Source organism: Hyperolius riggenbachi, chromosome 1 (genome assembly GCF_040937935.1).
Source record: "Hyperolius riggenbachi isolate aHypRig1 chromosome 1, aHypRig1.pri, whole genome shotgun sequence".
In the NCBI taxonomy this organism is placed as follows: Eukaryota; Metazoa; Chordata; class Amphibia; order Anura; family Hyperoliidae; genus Hyperolius; species Hyperolius riggenbachi.
The window spans coordinates 89,289,283-89,307,129 of NC_090646.1; the positions used below are offsets into that span (position 1 = coordinate 89,289,283).

At 45.2% G+C, this 17,847-nt stretch overlaps 1 protein-coding gene across 1 annotated transcript in view; it reads left to right on the top strand.

Annotated features, from left to right (window-relative positions):
- NOP14 (NOP14 nucleolar protein) overlaps positions 1 to 17,847 on the top strand; it is a 56,062-nt gene that overhangs the window by 19,564 nt on the left and 18,651 nt on the right. Inside the window, exons 9-13 of the mRNA XM_068276359.1 lie at positions 388 to 518; positions 3,022 to 3,107; positions 5,054 to 5,189; positions 12,497 to 12,598; positions 17,153 to 17,306. Of these exons, the coding sequence (XP_068132460.1) occupies positions 388 to 518; positions 3,022 to 3,107; positions 5,054 to 5,189; positions 12,497 to 12,598; positions 17,153 to 17,306 (609 nt within the window). The remainder of the gene's footprint in view (positions 1 to 387; positions 519 to 3,021; positions 3,108 to 5,053; positions 5,190 to 12,496; positions 12,599 to 17,152; positions 17,307 to 17,847) is intronic.

Consider the following 17,847-nt stretch of genomic DNA (forward strand, 5'->3'; position numbering starts at 1 on the left):
GCCGACACCCTCCCTCAGTGGCAGAAGTTAGCAGTCTCTGACCCATTGGTCGAAGACTGCTAATGGGGGATCCAGCGATGGAACGATGGCGTCGTAGGAGAAATGGGAAGGCGCTATAGGACCCAGAGCCTTCCTCTCCTTAGGTGAGTATCTGGGGTTTTTTTAATGACACTTAAGACTCCCTTTAAGTACAAATGAGAATATTCGCAATGCAAATTTGCACTCTGTGGAAATGGGCACCAAATGTAAGGATCTAAAGCACCATTTGAATTAATTAAAAAATATTAAGTCATATCTGTGACTTCTCACCAGGAAATGTAATTGTGTGCGATATTATTATTTTTTTTTTCTTGCCCAGTCTGATTGCTCTGTATGTTTGACCCTCAGTTCCAGATTCCTATGAGCGTTTCCAGTCTCTTCTGAATGGGAAGCCTGCAGAGCAGCAGCTGGTTGTCATGGAGAGGATACAGAAGTGCAACCACCCGAGCCTGGCTGAGGGGAATAAAGCTAAGCTGCAGGTGAGACGCCAACCATCAAGCAGCTGTAGTGAACTGCAATGCTTCAGGGTTTTTTTTTGTTTTGTTTTTTTAATTTGCACTTTCTTTCTTTCACCACTTTCTGGCCCACCAGCTCTGGCTGCTTTAAAGGACAACTGAAGTGATGGGTATATGGAGGCTGCCATATCTATTTCCTTTTAGGCTGCTTTCACAGTGGGACGTTACAGGCGCACGTTAGAGCAGCCTGTAACGCACCCCACCGCACAGTAATGAAAAATCAATGGGCTGTTCACAGTGCCCACGTTGCGTTACAATGTAACGCTAGACGTCAAGAGATAGTACTGCATGCAGTACGTTATACGTGGATAAGCCGCGTTAGACTGCTTGCACATGCTCAGTAATGTTGGGGAGGTGGGGAGAGCGGCCAGGCACATGGCTAATATTCATTGCACTCAGTGATGTGCAGTGTTTACTTCCTGGAGCGGCCACTCTGTGCGGCGATTGGCTGGCGGGACCACGTGATGCCGCAGGCGTCCAAGAGTACGCATCACGGACGCCAGAGTGAGCTGCACAATGCGGCTCGCTCTGACGTCCACATCCAACACCACCAGGCATTGCGTTAGGGGCACGTTATGCAACCATAACGTCCTCTAAAACGCAACGTCCTGGTGGTAAAGTAGCCTAAAACAATACCAGTTGCCTGGCAGCCCTGCTGATCCATTTGACTGCTGTAGTGTCTGAATAACACCCGAAACCAGCATGGAGCTAATCTCAACAGATCTGACAGTGTCAGAAACACCTGATCTGCTGCATGCTTGTTCAGGGTCTATGGCTAAAAGTATTAGAGGCAGAAGTTCAGCAGGGCTGCCAGGCAACTGGTATTGCTTAAAAGGAAATAAATATGGCAGCCTCCATATCCCTCTCTCTTCACTTGTCCTTTAACCTCCCTGGCGTTTTGATTATTTCCAGATTCAGTGTCTAAAAGCCGTGCATTTTTTTTTTTCTTTTACAAGCTTTTAGACCATAAAAACAAGTAAAAAAACATACTACATGGAGATCTGCAGCAGTTCCTGCATGTAACTCTCAAGCAAGGGATTACTACTCTGAGCTGCAGCTTTCCGTCCTGAGCCTGACTCGGGATTACCGCTTAGGATGTTAAGACTGTCCATGCCCTTTTAAGAGCTATGATTGGCTCATAGCAATCACGGGGTCAGAAGCCAATGAAATAGTTTCCTGCCTGGTACATGAAAGCTCTGCTGTCAATATGAGAGCCAGCAGGTGGAGCAGCGCAGGAACAGCTAGAGGAGCAGCGGAGTAGATAAAATCTACGCTCTGGAAGGAATAACGGGGAGGGATTTCAATCAAGGTCTGGAAGAGGTTAAAGGGAAGCTGAAGTGAGCGGTATATGGAGGCTGCCAAATTAATTTTCTTTTATACCTGCAGATAGCCTGGCATCCTGCTGATCATTTTGGCTGCAGTGGTGTCTGAATCACACATCTGAAACAAGCATGTGGCTAATCCAGTCAGATTGTTGTCAAACATCTGATCTGCTGCATGCTTGTTCAGGGGATAAAAAGACAGCAATGGCTCCTTGAAACCGGAAAAAAGGGCGCTGCAGGTACCATTATGAAAGCCTCGATTAGCACACACCAAGGCTTCCTGCTATGTAAATTGCAGCTATATAAAGCTGCGGTTTGCATACTGGGAAGTCTCAGTGCTATTGTTTCCGCACATTGCTGCAAATCGCGACTTTGTGTGTGGGGGGGGGGAGGGAGTGGTAAGGTTTGGGTAACACACCAAGGGGGGTTGCTTAAAGGACAACTGAGGTGACCTGTAACATGATTAGATAAACATGCATATGTGCAGTGCCAAGCACACAGATAACTATGCTGTGTTCCTTTTTTTTCTTTCTCTGCCTGAAAGAGTTAAAAATCGGGTATGTAAGTGACGGTTACTGTCCGGGTCGGACTGGGTCAGACTATAGCATAACCCTCACTATTAAGTAATTACAGCCATAAAACACTTTCCTGTCCATAAATGGCTTCTAAGAGCAGGAAAGAGATAAAAAGGTCAATAATTCATAGATTTGAGCTCTGGCATACTTCAATGAATGTGTCATTGAGCAGAAACAACGAAACAATAAAAACTTACAAACTGGATTTAAATAGAAAGTTAACCTGTGGGATATCTTAAAAAGTCATTTTTAGGAGGAGGAAAAATACGATTGTTTTTTTTCAGCAGTTTATTTTCACCTCGGATGTCCTTTAAACGTTAGGCGCCACAGGGGGTGGGGTGGGGGGATAGAGGGAGGGTTCTGTGTGAGACTAGGGTTAGGTTGAGTCATAGCAAATTATTACTATCGGAATGAAGTAGTAAAATATCTGTAATTTTACCGATGTTCTGCTTGGGGCAATCCCCTGCACCTTTTTTTCCTGCTGCCTTTATTAGATGAATGCATGGCTCCAACAGGATTATTCTGTTTTTTATTTGACTTGTTTTTGTTTATTGTTTAATATTTTTGAAGAAATTGTTTGGTTTCCTCTTGGACTACATGACTGACCTGGCTGAGCAGGAGACTCCAGATCTGAAAACTGTTGACAAACTGACTGTGTGAGTAAAACACTAACACTATTCATATTTGTTTGTGTTTCAGTGCATTTATTGGTGGCAATAAGACTTTTTTTTTTTTATAAACTACTAGGCATAACCTCGCCCGTTTAGAGCGGGCTCTAGGGCTCAGCCGCAACCCCCTCACCACCACCTTGCCTATGCCGAGCTCCCTGACGCTCACGCCTGGCCGCACTCCTCCTGCACCTGTCCTCCTGCTTTCCAACGTCCACATGCCACACATGTGCAGTGGCACAAACGCACGGACACCGGGACAGGAGAGGACGCAGGGATTTTATTATAGAGGATAAGCGCTGCAGCAATACAGTATTGTATCAACTTAGCCTTCACTTAACTTGGGATTTAAATCCCCATTTTTCACAAGCAGGAAATTTGGGCCTTAGTCCGCTGGAAATGTGGACGTTGCCGGGAATGTGGGCACGGCTGGAAATGTGGGTGCCACCATAGCCTGCAATGTTTTTTTGTGGTTTTAGCAGCACTCTGTGGACAGTTTGGGCACCGCATATAAGTTTTCGGAAAGGAGTGCAGATAGAGGCAGAAACAGCAATGATTAACAGTGCAGATAGCGGTGAAGGGATAGATGCCGGAGGAGTTAAGTGATTGGGCTCATGAGGTTTGGATATTATGTAGCTGAAATCCATATAGCCACTAACAGTGTTAGCTGTGTGTAGGGGGAGGGGGATAGTTGGTGTTGGGTGTAGTAGCTGGGGAAGGTTAGAGTTAGGTGTAGAGGGGTAGGGGTAGTTTGAGAATTAGGTTACAGTGGGGGATAGTAGAATATTTGTATAATTTCCAATATTCTACTACCGGTAGCGGCTCTGCCACCCACTTAACCAGATGTTTGTGGGTTGTTGTTTTTTTTTTTCAATGTATGCCTTGTTTCTCCTCTTCAGTGAGAGGCCTATCCTGGCCCCAGCCAGGATAGGTGGGCAGGATGGGTGGTGGATTTAATCCTTTGGAGAAGTAAAGCTGACCATAAACTATTAAGCTACCATTCAGTTTTTTTCAATTGGTATTTCAATCTATATAATGATTAATTATCTTACAACCAACTAAAGACCAACATTGGTAATCAGTCTGCAGATCGATTTCAGCCCTTAATATCGACCATAATACAGATCGCAAATGTTTAAAACCATTTCATTGTATGATCAGGTAGATATTTTGTGTGGTGAGAAAATTTGAAAATAAGCTATGAAATGAATTTGAATGGCAGTGTGTGTGTATTCCATGGGTTTAGTTAAGAAAAACAATCTATTAGTGTTACAGTGTTACAGTATATGACTGATTTTATTAAAGTTAACATGTCATGGCTCAGTGACTGTGTTTATGATGAAGCTTAAGTACACATGCCCACTTACATTCCTGTATGGATGAACAACTTTGTAAGAGTGCTCTCAGCCTCTCCACACATCAGTGAGGGGACAGTTACTGATAGCTCAGTGGTTTTTCATATGACACCTGTGTGTGTGTGTGTGTGTGTGTGTGTGTGTGTGTGTGCGCTGACAGAGCTCAGCATTAAAGTTTTTTGTTGTTTTTTTTTTTCCCCGGTTTATCGATCTATTGTGGTCTCGGTCCAATTAGTCCTTCTCCTCGGGGGGGTTTCTCAGGGTTTTATTTGATTTCAAAAGCATTTCCTGAATGGCAATTGCTAAAGTCTAGCTGCCAAAATAGTGTGCGAGTAAGTAGGGAGGCTGGCTGGTATCTTACTGTTTTGGCAGATGAACTGCCATTCAGGGAATGCTTTTGAAAACAAAGAAAACCCAGAGAATCCCCCATGAGGAGATAGACTAGTCCAAAACCTGTCAATTCTGTCAGATTTTAACGGCTTTTTTTTTTTTTTTTTTTTTTGCTTTAGTGGTTCTTTATATCTGTTTGTGGTTGTGGTTTGCAATGGCTGTAAACACAGTCCCTGTGTTCTCTCCTAGTCCTCTGTACAACCTGTGTCAGATGTTCCCAGAAGCAGCAGCAGAGTGTGTGAGGGACATCCTGCGGGATATTGCTCGCACCCTGGATGAAGCCATAGAGTCCAAAGGCCGAGCTGCATTCCCTGCATTACATGTGGTACGTATCACTCCTACATCCCTCGTATAGGTAATGTTTCCGTGTGTGTGATGACTCTTGTTCACACCAACACTATAACGATCTGTCATTGTATTGTCTGAAAACTTTTGCTTTATTCAGGTGATTTTGGTGCAGTTATGCAGAAACTCCTTTGTGGTGTAAAATATATACAGCAAAGAAATGAACAGCGCTACTTAAAAACAGATGAGTGCTTACCTGCAAAAAAGTGCACACCCCACTCATGGGATTCAAATACACAATGAGCACACACATGACCTGTCTACCACTTGGAGGATGTTAGTTTCACTAACAATTTGCAATTGTTAGGTACTTGTCCCTCCCACTGTCGTAGAAGTCTTTCCTCCATGGGAGGGGACCTAACACTAACTAAACCTACCTGTGCATATGCATAGCCTGGGCGCGCTACCAGTAAAATTAAGAATTGCGCAGAAAAAGTGGGATCAGCGCATCACCAGGCCGCCCCTGAATGGCCTCAGCTCAGAGATGCGCTGAGCCCCCCCAGGAACTACGAACGCACCTTGAACCAAACAGAGGCTCTGCATATACACCAAAGAAACACTAACAAGTGGGAGCAGCTGACCAGAATTAAATCAAACACAGCAAAGAAATGAACAGCGCTACTTAAAAACAGATGAGTGCTTACCTGCAAAAAAGTGCACACCCCACTCATGGGATTCAAATACACAATGAGCACACACATGACCTGTCTACCACTTGGAGGATGTTAGTTTCACTAACAATTTGCAATTGTTAGGTACTTGTCCCTCCCACTGTCGTAGAAGTCTTTCCTCCATGGGAGGTGCGTTCGTAGTTCCTGGGGGGGCTCAGCGCATCTCTGAGCTGAGGCCATTCAGGGGCGGCCTGGTGATGCGCTGATCCCACTTTTTCTGCGCAATTCTTAATTTTACTGGTAGCGCGCCCAGGCTATGCATATGCACAGGTAGGTTTAGTTAGTGTTAGGTCCCCTCCCATGGAGGAAAGACTTCTACGACAGTGGGAGGGACAAGTACCTAACAATTGCAAATTGTTAGTGAAACTAACATCCTCCAAGTGGTAGACAGGTCATGTGTGTGCTCATTGTGTATTTGAATCCCATGAGTGGGGTGTGCACTTTTTTGCAGGTAAGCACTCATCTGTTTTTAAGTAGCGCTGTTCATTTCTTTGCTGTGTTTGATTTAATTCTGGTCAGCTGCTCCCACTTGTTAGTGTTTCTTTGGTGTATATGCAGAGCCTCTGTTTGGTTCAAGGTGCGTTCGTAGTTCCTGGGGGGGCTCAGCGCATCTCTGAGCTGAGGCCATTCAGGGGCGGCCTGGTGATGCGCTGATCCCACTTTTTCTGCGCAATTCTTAATTTTACTGGTAGCGCGCCCAGGCTATGCATATGCACAGGTAGGTTTAGTTAGTGTTAGGTCCCCTCCCATGGAGGAAAGACTTCTACGACAGTGGGAGGGACAAGTACCTAACAATTGCAAATTGTTAGTGAAACTAACATCCTCCAAGTGGTAGACAGGTCATGTGTGTGCTCATTGTGTATTTGAATCCCATGAGTGGGGTGTGCACTTTTTTGCAGGTAAGCACTCATCTGTTTTTAAGTAGCGCTGTTCATTTCTTTGCTGTGTTTGATTTAATTCTGGTCAGCTGCTCCCACTTGTTAGTGTTTCTTTGGTGTATATGCAGAGCCTCTGTTTGGTTCAAGGTGCGTTCGTAGTTCCTGGGGGGGCTCAGCGCATCTCTGAGCTGAGGCCATTCAGGGGCGGCCTGGTGATGCGCTGATCCCACTTTTTCGGTGTAAAATATATAGTAAGTTCAGTGTTTATACTATTGGGTTGGAAGATTATTCCTGTATTCCTATTATGCTGCAGATTTGTGGAAAATCGCCTACCATGCCGTGAAAAGTGCAGTGACCATGTACATGTGATCAGGTAGAGGCGCTAACCATTGTGGGACAGATGTCTTCTTGTATAGACTAGTGGCTGGGTAGTGTACTGGTTAAGAGCTCTGCCTCTGACACAAGAGACCAAGGTTCATATCTCGGCTCTTCCGGTTCAGTAAGGCAGCACCTAATTCGTGAGGAGACCTTTTTCAAGACTCCTTAACACTGCTACTGCCTATATAGTGCTTCCTAGTGGCTGCAGCTCTGGTGCTTTGAGTCCGCCAGGAGAGCGCAATATAAATGTTCTGTGTCTTGTCTAGAGATGGATAATGAGTAGCCAATTAATCTGACTTGCATGCAAATTTAATGCACATTGCTTGCAGCTTGAACTTGAAATTCACTTCCTGCTGATTTTGATTGGCAGAATTCCAACTTGCATACAGTTTGCATTAAATTTGCATGCCAGCCTTAATTAGCATTTTCCACCTGTGTTGAGCATGCATTAGTATTAGATGGCAGGATATGTAGGTCTATGGGAGCTCTGGATCAGCAGAGGTAGAACCAGCTGATCGATTCAGAGCTTTGTCTCTGACAGCTGTTGGGGGGGGGGGGGGGACCCCAGTGTTCTCCCCAGTGTTCTCCCCAGTGTTCTCCCCAGAATATTTTTCCAGCTGGGTGGCATAAAAAAGTATCCGGGTGGGGAGGGTCACACTGGGTTCAAGAGGGGGGGGAGATAAGCTAGGTACTACTGGATGTGTGGGGGACAGCCCAGGATAAAAACATAGACACACACACACACACACACACACACACACACACACACTCACACTCACACTCACACTCACACTCACACTCACACTCACACACACGTACTGTACACTCACACTCACACACACGTACTGTACACACACACTCACACACACTACACACACACGTACTGTACACACTCACACACACTACACACACACGTACTGTACACACACACTCACACACACTACACACACACGTACTGTACACACACACTCACACACACACACACACACACACACGTACTGTACACACACACTCACACACACACACACACACACACACGTACTGTACACACACACACACACACACACACACACACACACACACACACACACACACACACACACACACACACACACACACGTACTGTACACACACACACACTACACAGACAGACAGACACACACACACACAGTACACACACACACACTGTATACGCACACGTACTGTACACACACACACTACACACACACACACACACACACACACACACACACACACACACACACACACACACACACACACACACACTACGCACGCACACACACACTACGCACGCACACACACACTACGCACGCACACACACACTACGCACGCACACACACACACACACACACTGCGCACACACACACTGCGCACACACACACACTCTGTACACACACACACACACACACACACACACACACACACACACACACACACACACACACACACTGCGCACACACACACACACTCTGTACACACACACACACTCACACACACTCACACTCACACACACGTACTGTACACACACACTCACACACACTACACACACACGTACTGTACACACACACTCACACACACTACACACACACGTACTGTACACACACACTCACACACACACTACACACACACGTACTGTACACACACACTCACACACACACGTACTGTACACACACTCACACACACACACACACGTACTGTACACACACACACACACACACACACACACACACACGTACTGTACACACACACACACTACACAGACAGACAGACACACACACACAGTACACACACACACTGTATACGCACACGTACTGTACACACACACTACACACACACACACACACACACTACGCACGCACACACACACACACACACACACACTGCGCACACACACACACACTGCGCCACACACACACTGCGCACACACACTCACTCTGTACACACACACACACACACACTCTGTACACACACACACACACACACTGCGCACACACACACACTCTGTACACTCTCCTCTCTCTCTCTCTCTCTCTCTCTCTCTCTCTCTCTCTCTCTCTCTCTCTCTCTCTCTCCTCTCTCATCTCTCTCTCTCTCTCTCTCACTCTCTCTCTCTCTCTCTCTCTCTCTCTCTCTCTCTCTCTCTCTCTCTCTCTCTCTCTCTCTCTCTCTCTCTCTCTCTCTCTCTCTCTCTCTCTCTCTCTCTCTCTCTCTCTCTCTCTCTCTCTCTCTCACTTTTAAGGGGGCCAATCATCTGGCATGAAGGTACTCTGCTATGATTATTAGAAAGGGGAGGCTGCTGGGTCATCTGCTCTGTAGTTTATAATGTAATAACTGCAAGCATTTTCCAAGTTTAGCTAAGATTGCACCTAAACTGCTTTTTTATTTTGTAGAAAGAAGGTCAGTAATGTGACTTTTTTATAATCTCAGCAGAAATCTGCTGCAACGTTACAGCTCTCCTCTCCACGTCTCACTAGTTAGTCATTAGGGAGGTCAGTACTGTGCAAGAGTGTGAAGCTAATCTAGTGCTGTCTGAATATAAAAGGCATTTAGCACAGCAACGGCTGCGAGACAGCCCCCCTCACCCGTAATGACAGGAGACTTGCCGGTCGGAATGAATAGAGACAGGCGTCCCACAGTACAACTTTATCTTTCCTGCTTAACTTCACAGGACCTTTCCCGCCCGCCCCTCTACTACTCTACACTACAAAAGGGAGCTCGGGAAGAGGGCGGAGAGAGCGTCCCTGAATAACAGCGAGCTGGCTACACAGCCGCTGCTGCTGTAATGATTTAAGAGGAGGAAGTAACTCTGCTACAGACCAGGGCAAACGACAGCCGGGCGGGAGGGCAGGGTCAGGTGGGCGCTACGCCCATCTGAAAGGCTCTGGGGAGAATACTGGACCCCACAGAGAAGCTAGTCAGCCCTAATCCAGTTGTGGTCGCTACCGCTGCAGAAGTGTGGCTTCCCCAGCTTGGCAGGGTAGGGCTGGAGGCAGGGAGTTCCCATACATACCTGTCCATGTGACGGCTGGATCGCTTCTTCTTCCTGGATCCTGATCATGTTCTGTCACGTGATCAGGACCCAGAAGACCTGCTGAGAGTTTAGAGCCGCCGGTGCAGGAAGAGAAGAAGCCGCCCGGAGCAGGTAAATATGGATTCTTACTCCCACGCACTCGTTTGGCTGCACTAGGCACAAGATATCCCGTCAGAGGTTTACATTGCACAAGCAGCTTCACAGCTTTGAAGCTGCTACAAGGTTGAGCAGGTGGCCTCCTTCTGTACACCTTTATTGCAACCAGACAAGTTCTGTCTCTTTGTCAAAGCTACATGGGAAATATAAAAACTTTTGGAATTAGTTCATTATAATTATCAACTGTATCTAAGCCAGTTTTTATCCATCACTTACAGGATGATTGAAGTAGGATATTTCTTCATTCTTTATTTAGATCTACTTCAAAGAGTTAATATTCAGCCATGGAACTGACCTAAAATACTTTCCTGGCAGAGAACTGGGCTTCTGATGGGGAATTGATAAAAAAGGTCATTATAGTTCATATATTTTAGCACTCTGAGACACGGGACAGACTGTTGCATTAAGCTGAGCTAAAACAATAAATGTTCAGTACTTTTTTTAACTAACCTAAAACTATGGGATATCCAAAAGTCATTTTTAGAAGTAGTATGATCGAGACAATTGTTTATCACATCAGTTTCATTTCATTTAGGTTTCTCTTTAAAGAGTACCTGACGTTATGTGTGCTGTTACATGAGATAAACATAAACAAATATAGTACCATATAGCCCTGCTGAAAAAATATCTGAAGTGCTTTTCTGTTTTCCAGTACAGCAAGAGGTTAAAAACTTGAGTTATCTATGCAAAAAATACTTGTCAACAGCTTGTTGAATTCAGTATGACTTCCTGAAAAGTAAATGGAAGCTAACAGGCTGATATCTGTCAGGGAGATAAGGTTTGACTGTTCAAATGGTCATTACTTACGTAACTCTTTCAGCTTAAAAGGATGAGTATGGATTCTGTACTGCAGCTGTGAAAGTCTGAGGCAATCTTAAAAATGAAGCTATGAAAATAAAAATGACTGTACTGTTTTTCTATACTGCTAATGTTCAATTTGTCATCTGTACTGCACATACAATTCATTAGCTTATAAGTGTATTGTACATTATGTTCACTTTAATGTACCCTCAATGGTAAGTGATTCAAGGAGGTTAATATAAAACATTACAGTATTTTATTTTTTTTATTCTGAGTGTAATGAAAACATTTTGGTTTTTTTTTAAAGAGACTCTGTAACAAAATGTTCAGCCTTATTTCTTCTATCCTATAAGTTGCTATACCTGTTCTAATGTGATCTGTCTTACTGCAGCCTTTCCTAGTTGCACAGTGGCTGTATTATCTCTGTTATATAATATCCTCTTCTTTCCTTTGTCAGCTTTGTCAGCTCAGGCAGGAATGTGCTGCTCTGCTGTGATAGGTAGAAGTTATACACACCCTCTCCACGCCCCCTCCAGGCTCTGTATGAGTCACAGACTGAGCTTCTCTCAGCCTATCACATGCTGGTTAGCAGCCATGTTTTTTGTTTGTAAACACTGCCTAAAACTGGCAATTACAAGCCAGGATTGCAGCAGGGAGCAGCAGAAACAGCACAGAGGGGCCCAGGAGAACATAATGAATAGAATGGTATGCTTTGTATAGTAAGAATATTAGAGTACAGATTCTCTTTAACCAGCTGAGCGGTCTGGACGAGCTCAGCTCGTCCAACACCGCCAGAGGCTGCAGCTCAGGCCCTGCTGGGCCGATTTGCACCAAATAAAAAGCAGCACACGCAGCCGGCACTTTGCCAGCCGCGTGTGCTGCCTGATCGCCGCTGCAGCGCGGCGATCCGCCGCGTGCAGCGGCGAAAGAGGGTCCCCCCAGCCGCCCGAGCCCAGCGTAGCCGGAACAAACAGTTCCGGCCAGCGCTAAGGGCTGGATCGGAGGCGGCTGACGTCAAGACGTCGGCTGACGTCAATGACGTCACTCCGCTCGTCGCCATGGCGACGAGGGAAGCGAAACACGGAGGGCCGCTCATTGCGGCCTTCCGTGTTATCTCTTGCCGCCGGAGGCGATCGGAAGATCGCCTCCGGAGCGCCCTCTAGTGGGCTTTCATGCAGCCAACTTTCAGTTGGCTGCATGAAATAGTTTTTTTTTTATCTAAAAAAAACCCTCCCGCAGCCACCCTGGCGATTTAATCAGAACGCCAGGGTGGTTAAGTAAATTATTTGATTAAATTGCTTCTTGTGTATTGCAGTTTCAGTGATTTTTTTTTTTCCCCTTCCTTTTTTAGCTGCTTTATTTCAAGATCACAGCAGTTCTATTCCCCACATCTGATTTCTGGCATCCGGTGGTCACTCCGGCTGTGACGGTGATGAGCCAGCTACTGACAAAGGTACGAGGGAATGGTCTATGTTTTCCATTTCATTTTTTTCCAAAATTGTTTGTCTGTCTGTCATGTACAGGTGATATCTGAGTCTTCCATGTCTCTCATGAAACCAACTTCCTCTATCCTTTCACCTGCAGATGGCGCCACACTGTTCTTTCAGTGTCTGGCTGCCAATATTCATTCGGCAATAATAGTCGTATGTCTATGTATGTATCGTGTAGTGCATGTATCGTAGGCTAGGGCCAATTTAGGGGAAAGACAATTAACTTATCTATGTTTTTGGGATGTGGGAGGAAACTGGAGTGTCCGGAGGAAACCTACTCAGACACAGGAAGAACATACAAACTCCATGCATATAGTGCCCTGGCTGGAATATGAACCTGGGACCCAGAACTGCAAGGCAAGCTAACCACCATGCCACCGTGCAAGCCCACAACCAGTGATCTTTTAAATCTCAGTCTTGCATTCATAATGCAATAGGAAGTGCCTTTATGTATTATTTTAGTAGTGAACTTTTTATTAGTTGGAATAATAGATTACCAGAATTAAATAGTTCCTGAGCAGTGCCAAAATATACAATGTAATACCCTTGTCATAGCCTGACATCTCCAGTATAGGTGCTTATACCTGGGAAGATTTTGTTAACAGTAAAACTAGATCGTCCTCTGTGCTCTAAAAGAATAGCCACAGCATGATGACCTTTTATAGGAAAAAAAAAATTCCATTACAATTTATGGAAATCCTAAAAACAATAGAATTTTTAACTTTTGCATTGAGCGCTGAAAGTGTCAAGCCCTTAGTATTTACCGTATTTTTCGTACTATAAGACGCACCTAGGATTAGAGGGCAAAAATCAGGGGAAAAAAAATACTACTAAATCTACTTGCATCCATAGTGCAGAAGTGACTTATGGACCCCCTTCCCATGTCTCTGAGTAACTCTGCCCAGCTACACTAACCATAGCTGCCCTCACCAAATACACACTACACTACACTTCACTAACCCTGAATCCTCCCCCCTTCAGCTACACTACACTACACTTCACTAACCCTGATGCCTCCCCCCTTCAGCTACACTACACTACACAAACCCCCGCTTCTTCCCTTCCCCACCCCCCACCAGCTACATTAACTAACCAGTACAAGAATATTGCAGATCTCACCAGTCTTTGTGACAGCAGCTTCTTCCAAAAGTAGCTGGGTCCAGTGTGGGTATCCAGGCTGTAAATGCTAAGGAGGTCCGCAGTGGGCTCAAGCAGCCGGAATAGCAGCAGCCATGGTAATGACTGGCAATGCTTGTGGCTGGCTGTGACGTTTTTCTGTCCCTGCATCACGGCAATCTTAAGTTTCCTAGGGGTATAGCAGGAGCCACTGTGATCACCGGCGTGACTGATGTTTTTCTGTCCCTTCATCAGCGCGATCCACAGTTTGCTAGCTGCATAGCAGGAGCCGCTGTGATGACGGGCATGGCTTTGCTGGCTTTCTTTCCCTCCATCCGTGATCCAAAGTTTCCTAGTTGCCGCCGTGACTTTGTCCCTTCATCAGCAGCACGATTCTGGCAGGGAAATACCATAGATCTTTAGCCACTATAACAGCAATGTCCTCAGAGGCTTCTGTACTGATTTTACTGGCGCCCTCTCATGACCTGCCACGCACGTGCGCCGGGTACATGGAGTAACACCCAATACACAAAGTCTGAAGTACGGAAGCCTCTGAGGACATTGCCGTTACAGCGGCTGAAGATCTACGGTATTTCCCTGCCAGAATCGTGCTGCTGATGAAGGGACAAAGTCATGGCGATCATCCCAGCGCAACTAGGAAACTTTGGATCGCGCTAAAGCGGGGCAGATGGAGGGAAAGAAAGCCAGCGAAGCCATGCCGGTCATCACAGCGGCTCCTGCTATGCAGCTAGCAAACTTTGGATCGCGCTGATGAAGGGACAGAAAAACATCAGTCATGCCGGTGATCACAGCGGCTCCTGCTATGCACCTAGGAAACTTAAGATTGCCCTGATGCAGGGACAGAAAAACATCACAGCCAGCCACAAGCATTGCTAGTCATTACTATGGCTGCTGCTATGCCGCTCAGAGACGCCACCGTGGACCTCATTAGGATTAATTACAGCTCAAAAAAGACAAGCGGCAGAATAGGTAAAACTGCTACATTCGGACTATAAGACGCAGTAACTTTTTCTCCCTACTTTTGGGGAAGGAAAAGTGCGTCTTTTAGTCCGAAAAATACGGTACTGTATGGGGAGAGCTGCTTAGGTCATTTGCAGTCTATTCACAATTGCTGATAAGAAATAATTATACACTTTGATCTGGGTAAACAGAGTAGCGAACTAGGAACTTTTCATTGTGTGCTGCGCAAGAGTCAGTGTCCGCTTTAAGCCTGTTCAGGTGCCGTACCATGTACAACGCACCTTAGTCAGATTCCTGTGATCATGAAGAGATCTTTGCTGCTAAATGATCTTCACAGAAGCAGTGCAGACACTGAGGCTTTATATGCAAAAATAAGTATCTGTTGCTGTTAAGGTTCCATTGCACAAGCAAAATGCGTGTTATACAAGCAATGGTTGTCTTTGGTGTATAATTTACATGCACTATTTGTGAAATACCTGTTGCACAGTTAGAGCGCATTTAAAGTTTACATGTGTTTACACAATCGTGTCAATATCAAACAGGTTTTGAAACTCTTATGCTACATACACACTTGAGATAAGTCTTTAGAAAAGATCAGACCAATCTTACCCCCTTCCATGTAGTATGAGAGCCATACCTACACAGTCTATTCTATTGAGCTGAACTTTCCATCAGATAAAAATCTTTGCAAGATGCTGCACACACAGATGCTGTACCCAAATATGCTTTACACATGCAACAGATCAGTATCTGCAAAATATCAACTCCTGCAAAAGATCAGTTCCTGCAAAATGCATTCATAGTCTATGATATCTGCAGATCCTCATACACACCTTGTTTAACAGACATTCATCTGCAGATCCAAAGATCCATCCTGGTGGATCTGATCTGCAGATGATTGTCTGTTAAACAAGGTGTGTATGAGATCTGCAGATATCAGACTATGAATGCATTTTGCGGGAGCTGCTCTTTTGCGGGAGCTGATCTTTTGCAGATACTGATCTGTTGCTTGTGTGCAGCATCTTTTGAGTTCAGCTCAATAGAATAGACTGTGTAGAGTATGGCTCTCATACTACATGGAATGGGGTAAAATTGGTCTGTGATCTTTCATTTTCCAAAGACTTTTATCTGATGTGTGTACCCACCTTTAGGGCCTGTATCCACTACACGCAGATTGGATGCAGAAAAACTGACTCCAATGTATGCCTATGGAAAAATCTGCATCAGAAAACTTGCGTTTAGTGGAAACAGGTCCATAGGCATTCATTGGAGTCAGTTTTTCTGCATCCAATCTGCGTGTAGTGGAAACAGACTTAAGGCCACGGATCAGCATTCTTGGCCGGCAGCCAGCTGAGAACAGTCTGCAATAGGCAATCACGCATTGTGCGATAAAAATCAGCAGAGTCGGGTTTTTGGGGGGAAACCGCACAATGCTCCCAGTGCACTGCAATTGTGCATTGAAAAAGCATTATGAATTCTTTCACGAGGCAGAAAATTTATGGGGTTTTTTGGGTTTTTTTTTTTTTGGATTTTTTTAAATAAACAAGTGTGACCATACCCTTACCCTTAAACATGGCATCCATTGTCAGAAAGTCCTTTCTAATTCCTCTGCCCTGGTCAACTCTGTGTATGGAGGATCCATTAGGAAACACTGATTTCCACCCCCACCCCCTTTTCCTTCATTGCAATTTTGAATACTAGAGATTTTTTTAGAGACTGCAATTTAAGGAGGTTTTTGTACATGTTTATACAGGCGCATAACTAGAAATGATTGCCCCCCCCCCCCCCCCCCCCTTGCTTTCTGCACAGTTTATCTTAAACCCAATGTTATTCAGTTGGCTAGTGCACACTTGAATGTTTTCCCCCCATGCAGATAAAAACACCACAGTGAAGAACTGCACACATTTTCTCTATCAATTACATTAGCTTCTATGATAAATGTTAATGTTTTCACACATGCAGACACACCCGGGGTGCAGAAAACGCATACATTCACTCTGTCCTCTTCTGATGGAGCAGAACTGGTTCTGCAGACTTCTCCAGCATTACTACAGTACAGAGCACTTGGGGAGGGGGTTGGGAGCTGGGCATTGTGCACAAGAGCCTGCAGCACACTGAATGGGGACTGTCTACAAATCTTTATCTACAAAACTTTGTATGATTTGTTATCGGTGGCCTAGCAGATGCAGTCATTGGAACAGTTGTGCAGAGATCAGAAAGTGTTTTTTTTTTTGTTTGTTTGTTTTTCTCGCTGTGCCCTTAGTTGTCAGTCATTCAGGACAGGGAAAATAAGCCTCTCCCACCATGGGGCACCCTGTGTCTTGTGAGCCCCCCTGCAGATGCATCCTTTGCAGGGTCTATTGTTACGCCCCTGTGTTCACAGCCTTATGCTAGGTTCATACATACATGCTTTATTTCAGTGTCCTGTGACGTCCCTGGAAGACGTGGCTGCTGGTCTTTTCATCTGCTGCATGTTCCTTGAGTATGTGTCCTTATCGCAGAGGTTCATTCCAGAGGTCATCAACTTCCTCCTGGGGGTCCTGCACCTGGCAACAGCACGCCAGCCTACTGTTAGTAAGTATTCAAATTAGCGGAGACCTTTTTTTGTTTGTTTGTTTTTTCTAAACCCATTAAAAGGAAATGTGGATTATTTCATATGAAACACAACCATTTTACAGAGTTTCTATATTAAAGAGAATCTGTACTGTAAAATTCTTATGATAAAAAGCATACCATGCTATTCATTATGTTCTGCTGGGCCCCTCTCTGCTGTTTCTGCCACTCCCTGCTGCAATCCTGGCTTGTCATTGCCATTTTTAGGCAGTGTTTACAAACAAAAGACATAGCAAGTAATAGGCTGAGAGTAGCTCAGTGTGTGAGTCATACAGAGTGTGCAGGGGGCCTGGAGAGGGTGTGTATAGCTTCTATCCAATCACAAGCGGCACTGCACATTCCAGCCTGACTGCCTAAACCCGACAGAGGAAAGAAGATTAGATCATATAACAGAGATAATACAGCCACTGTGCAACTAGAAAAGGCTGCAGTAATCCAGACCGCGTTAGAACAGGTATAGGAACTGAAACGCAGAAAATCTGCCCTAATGTGAAAGGGCCCT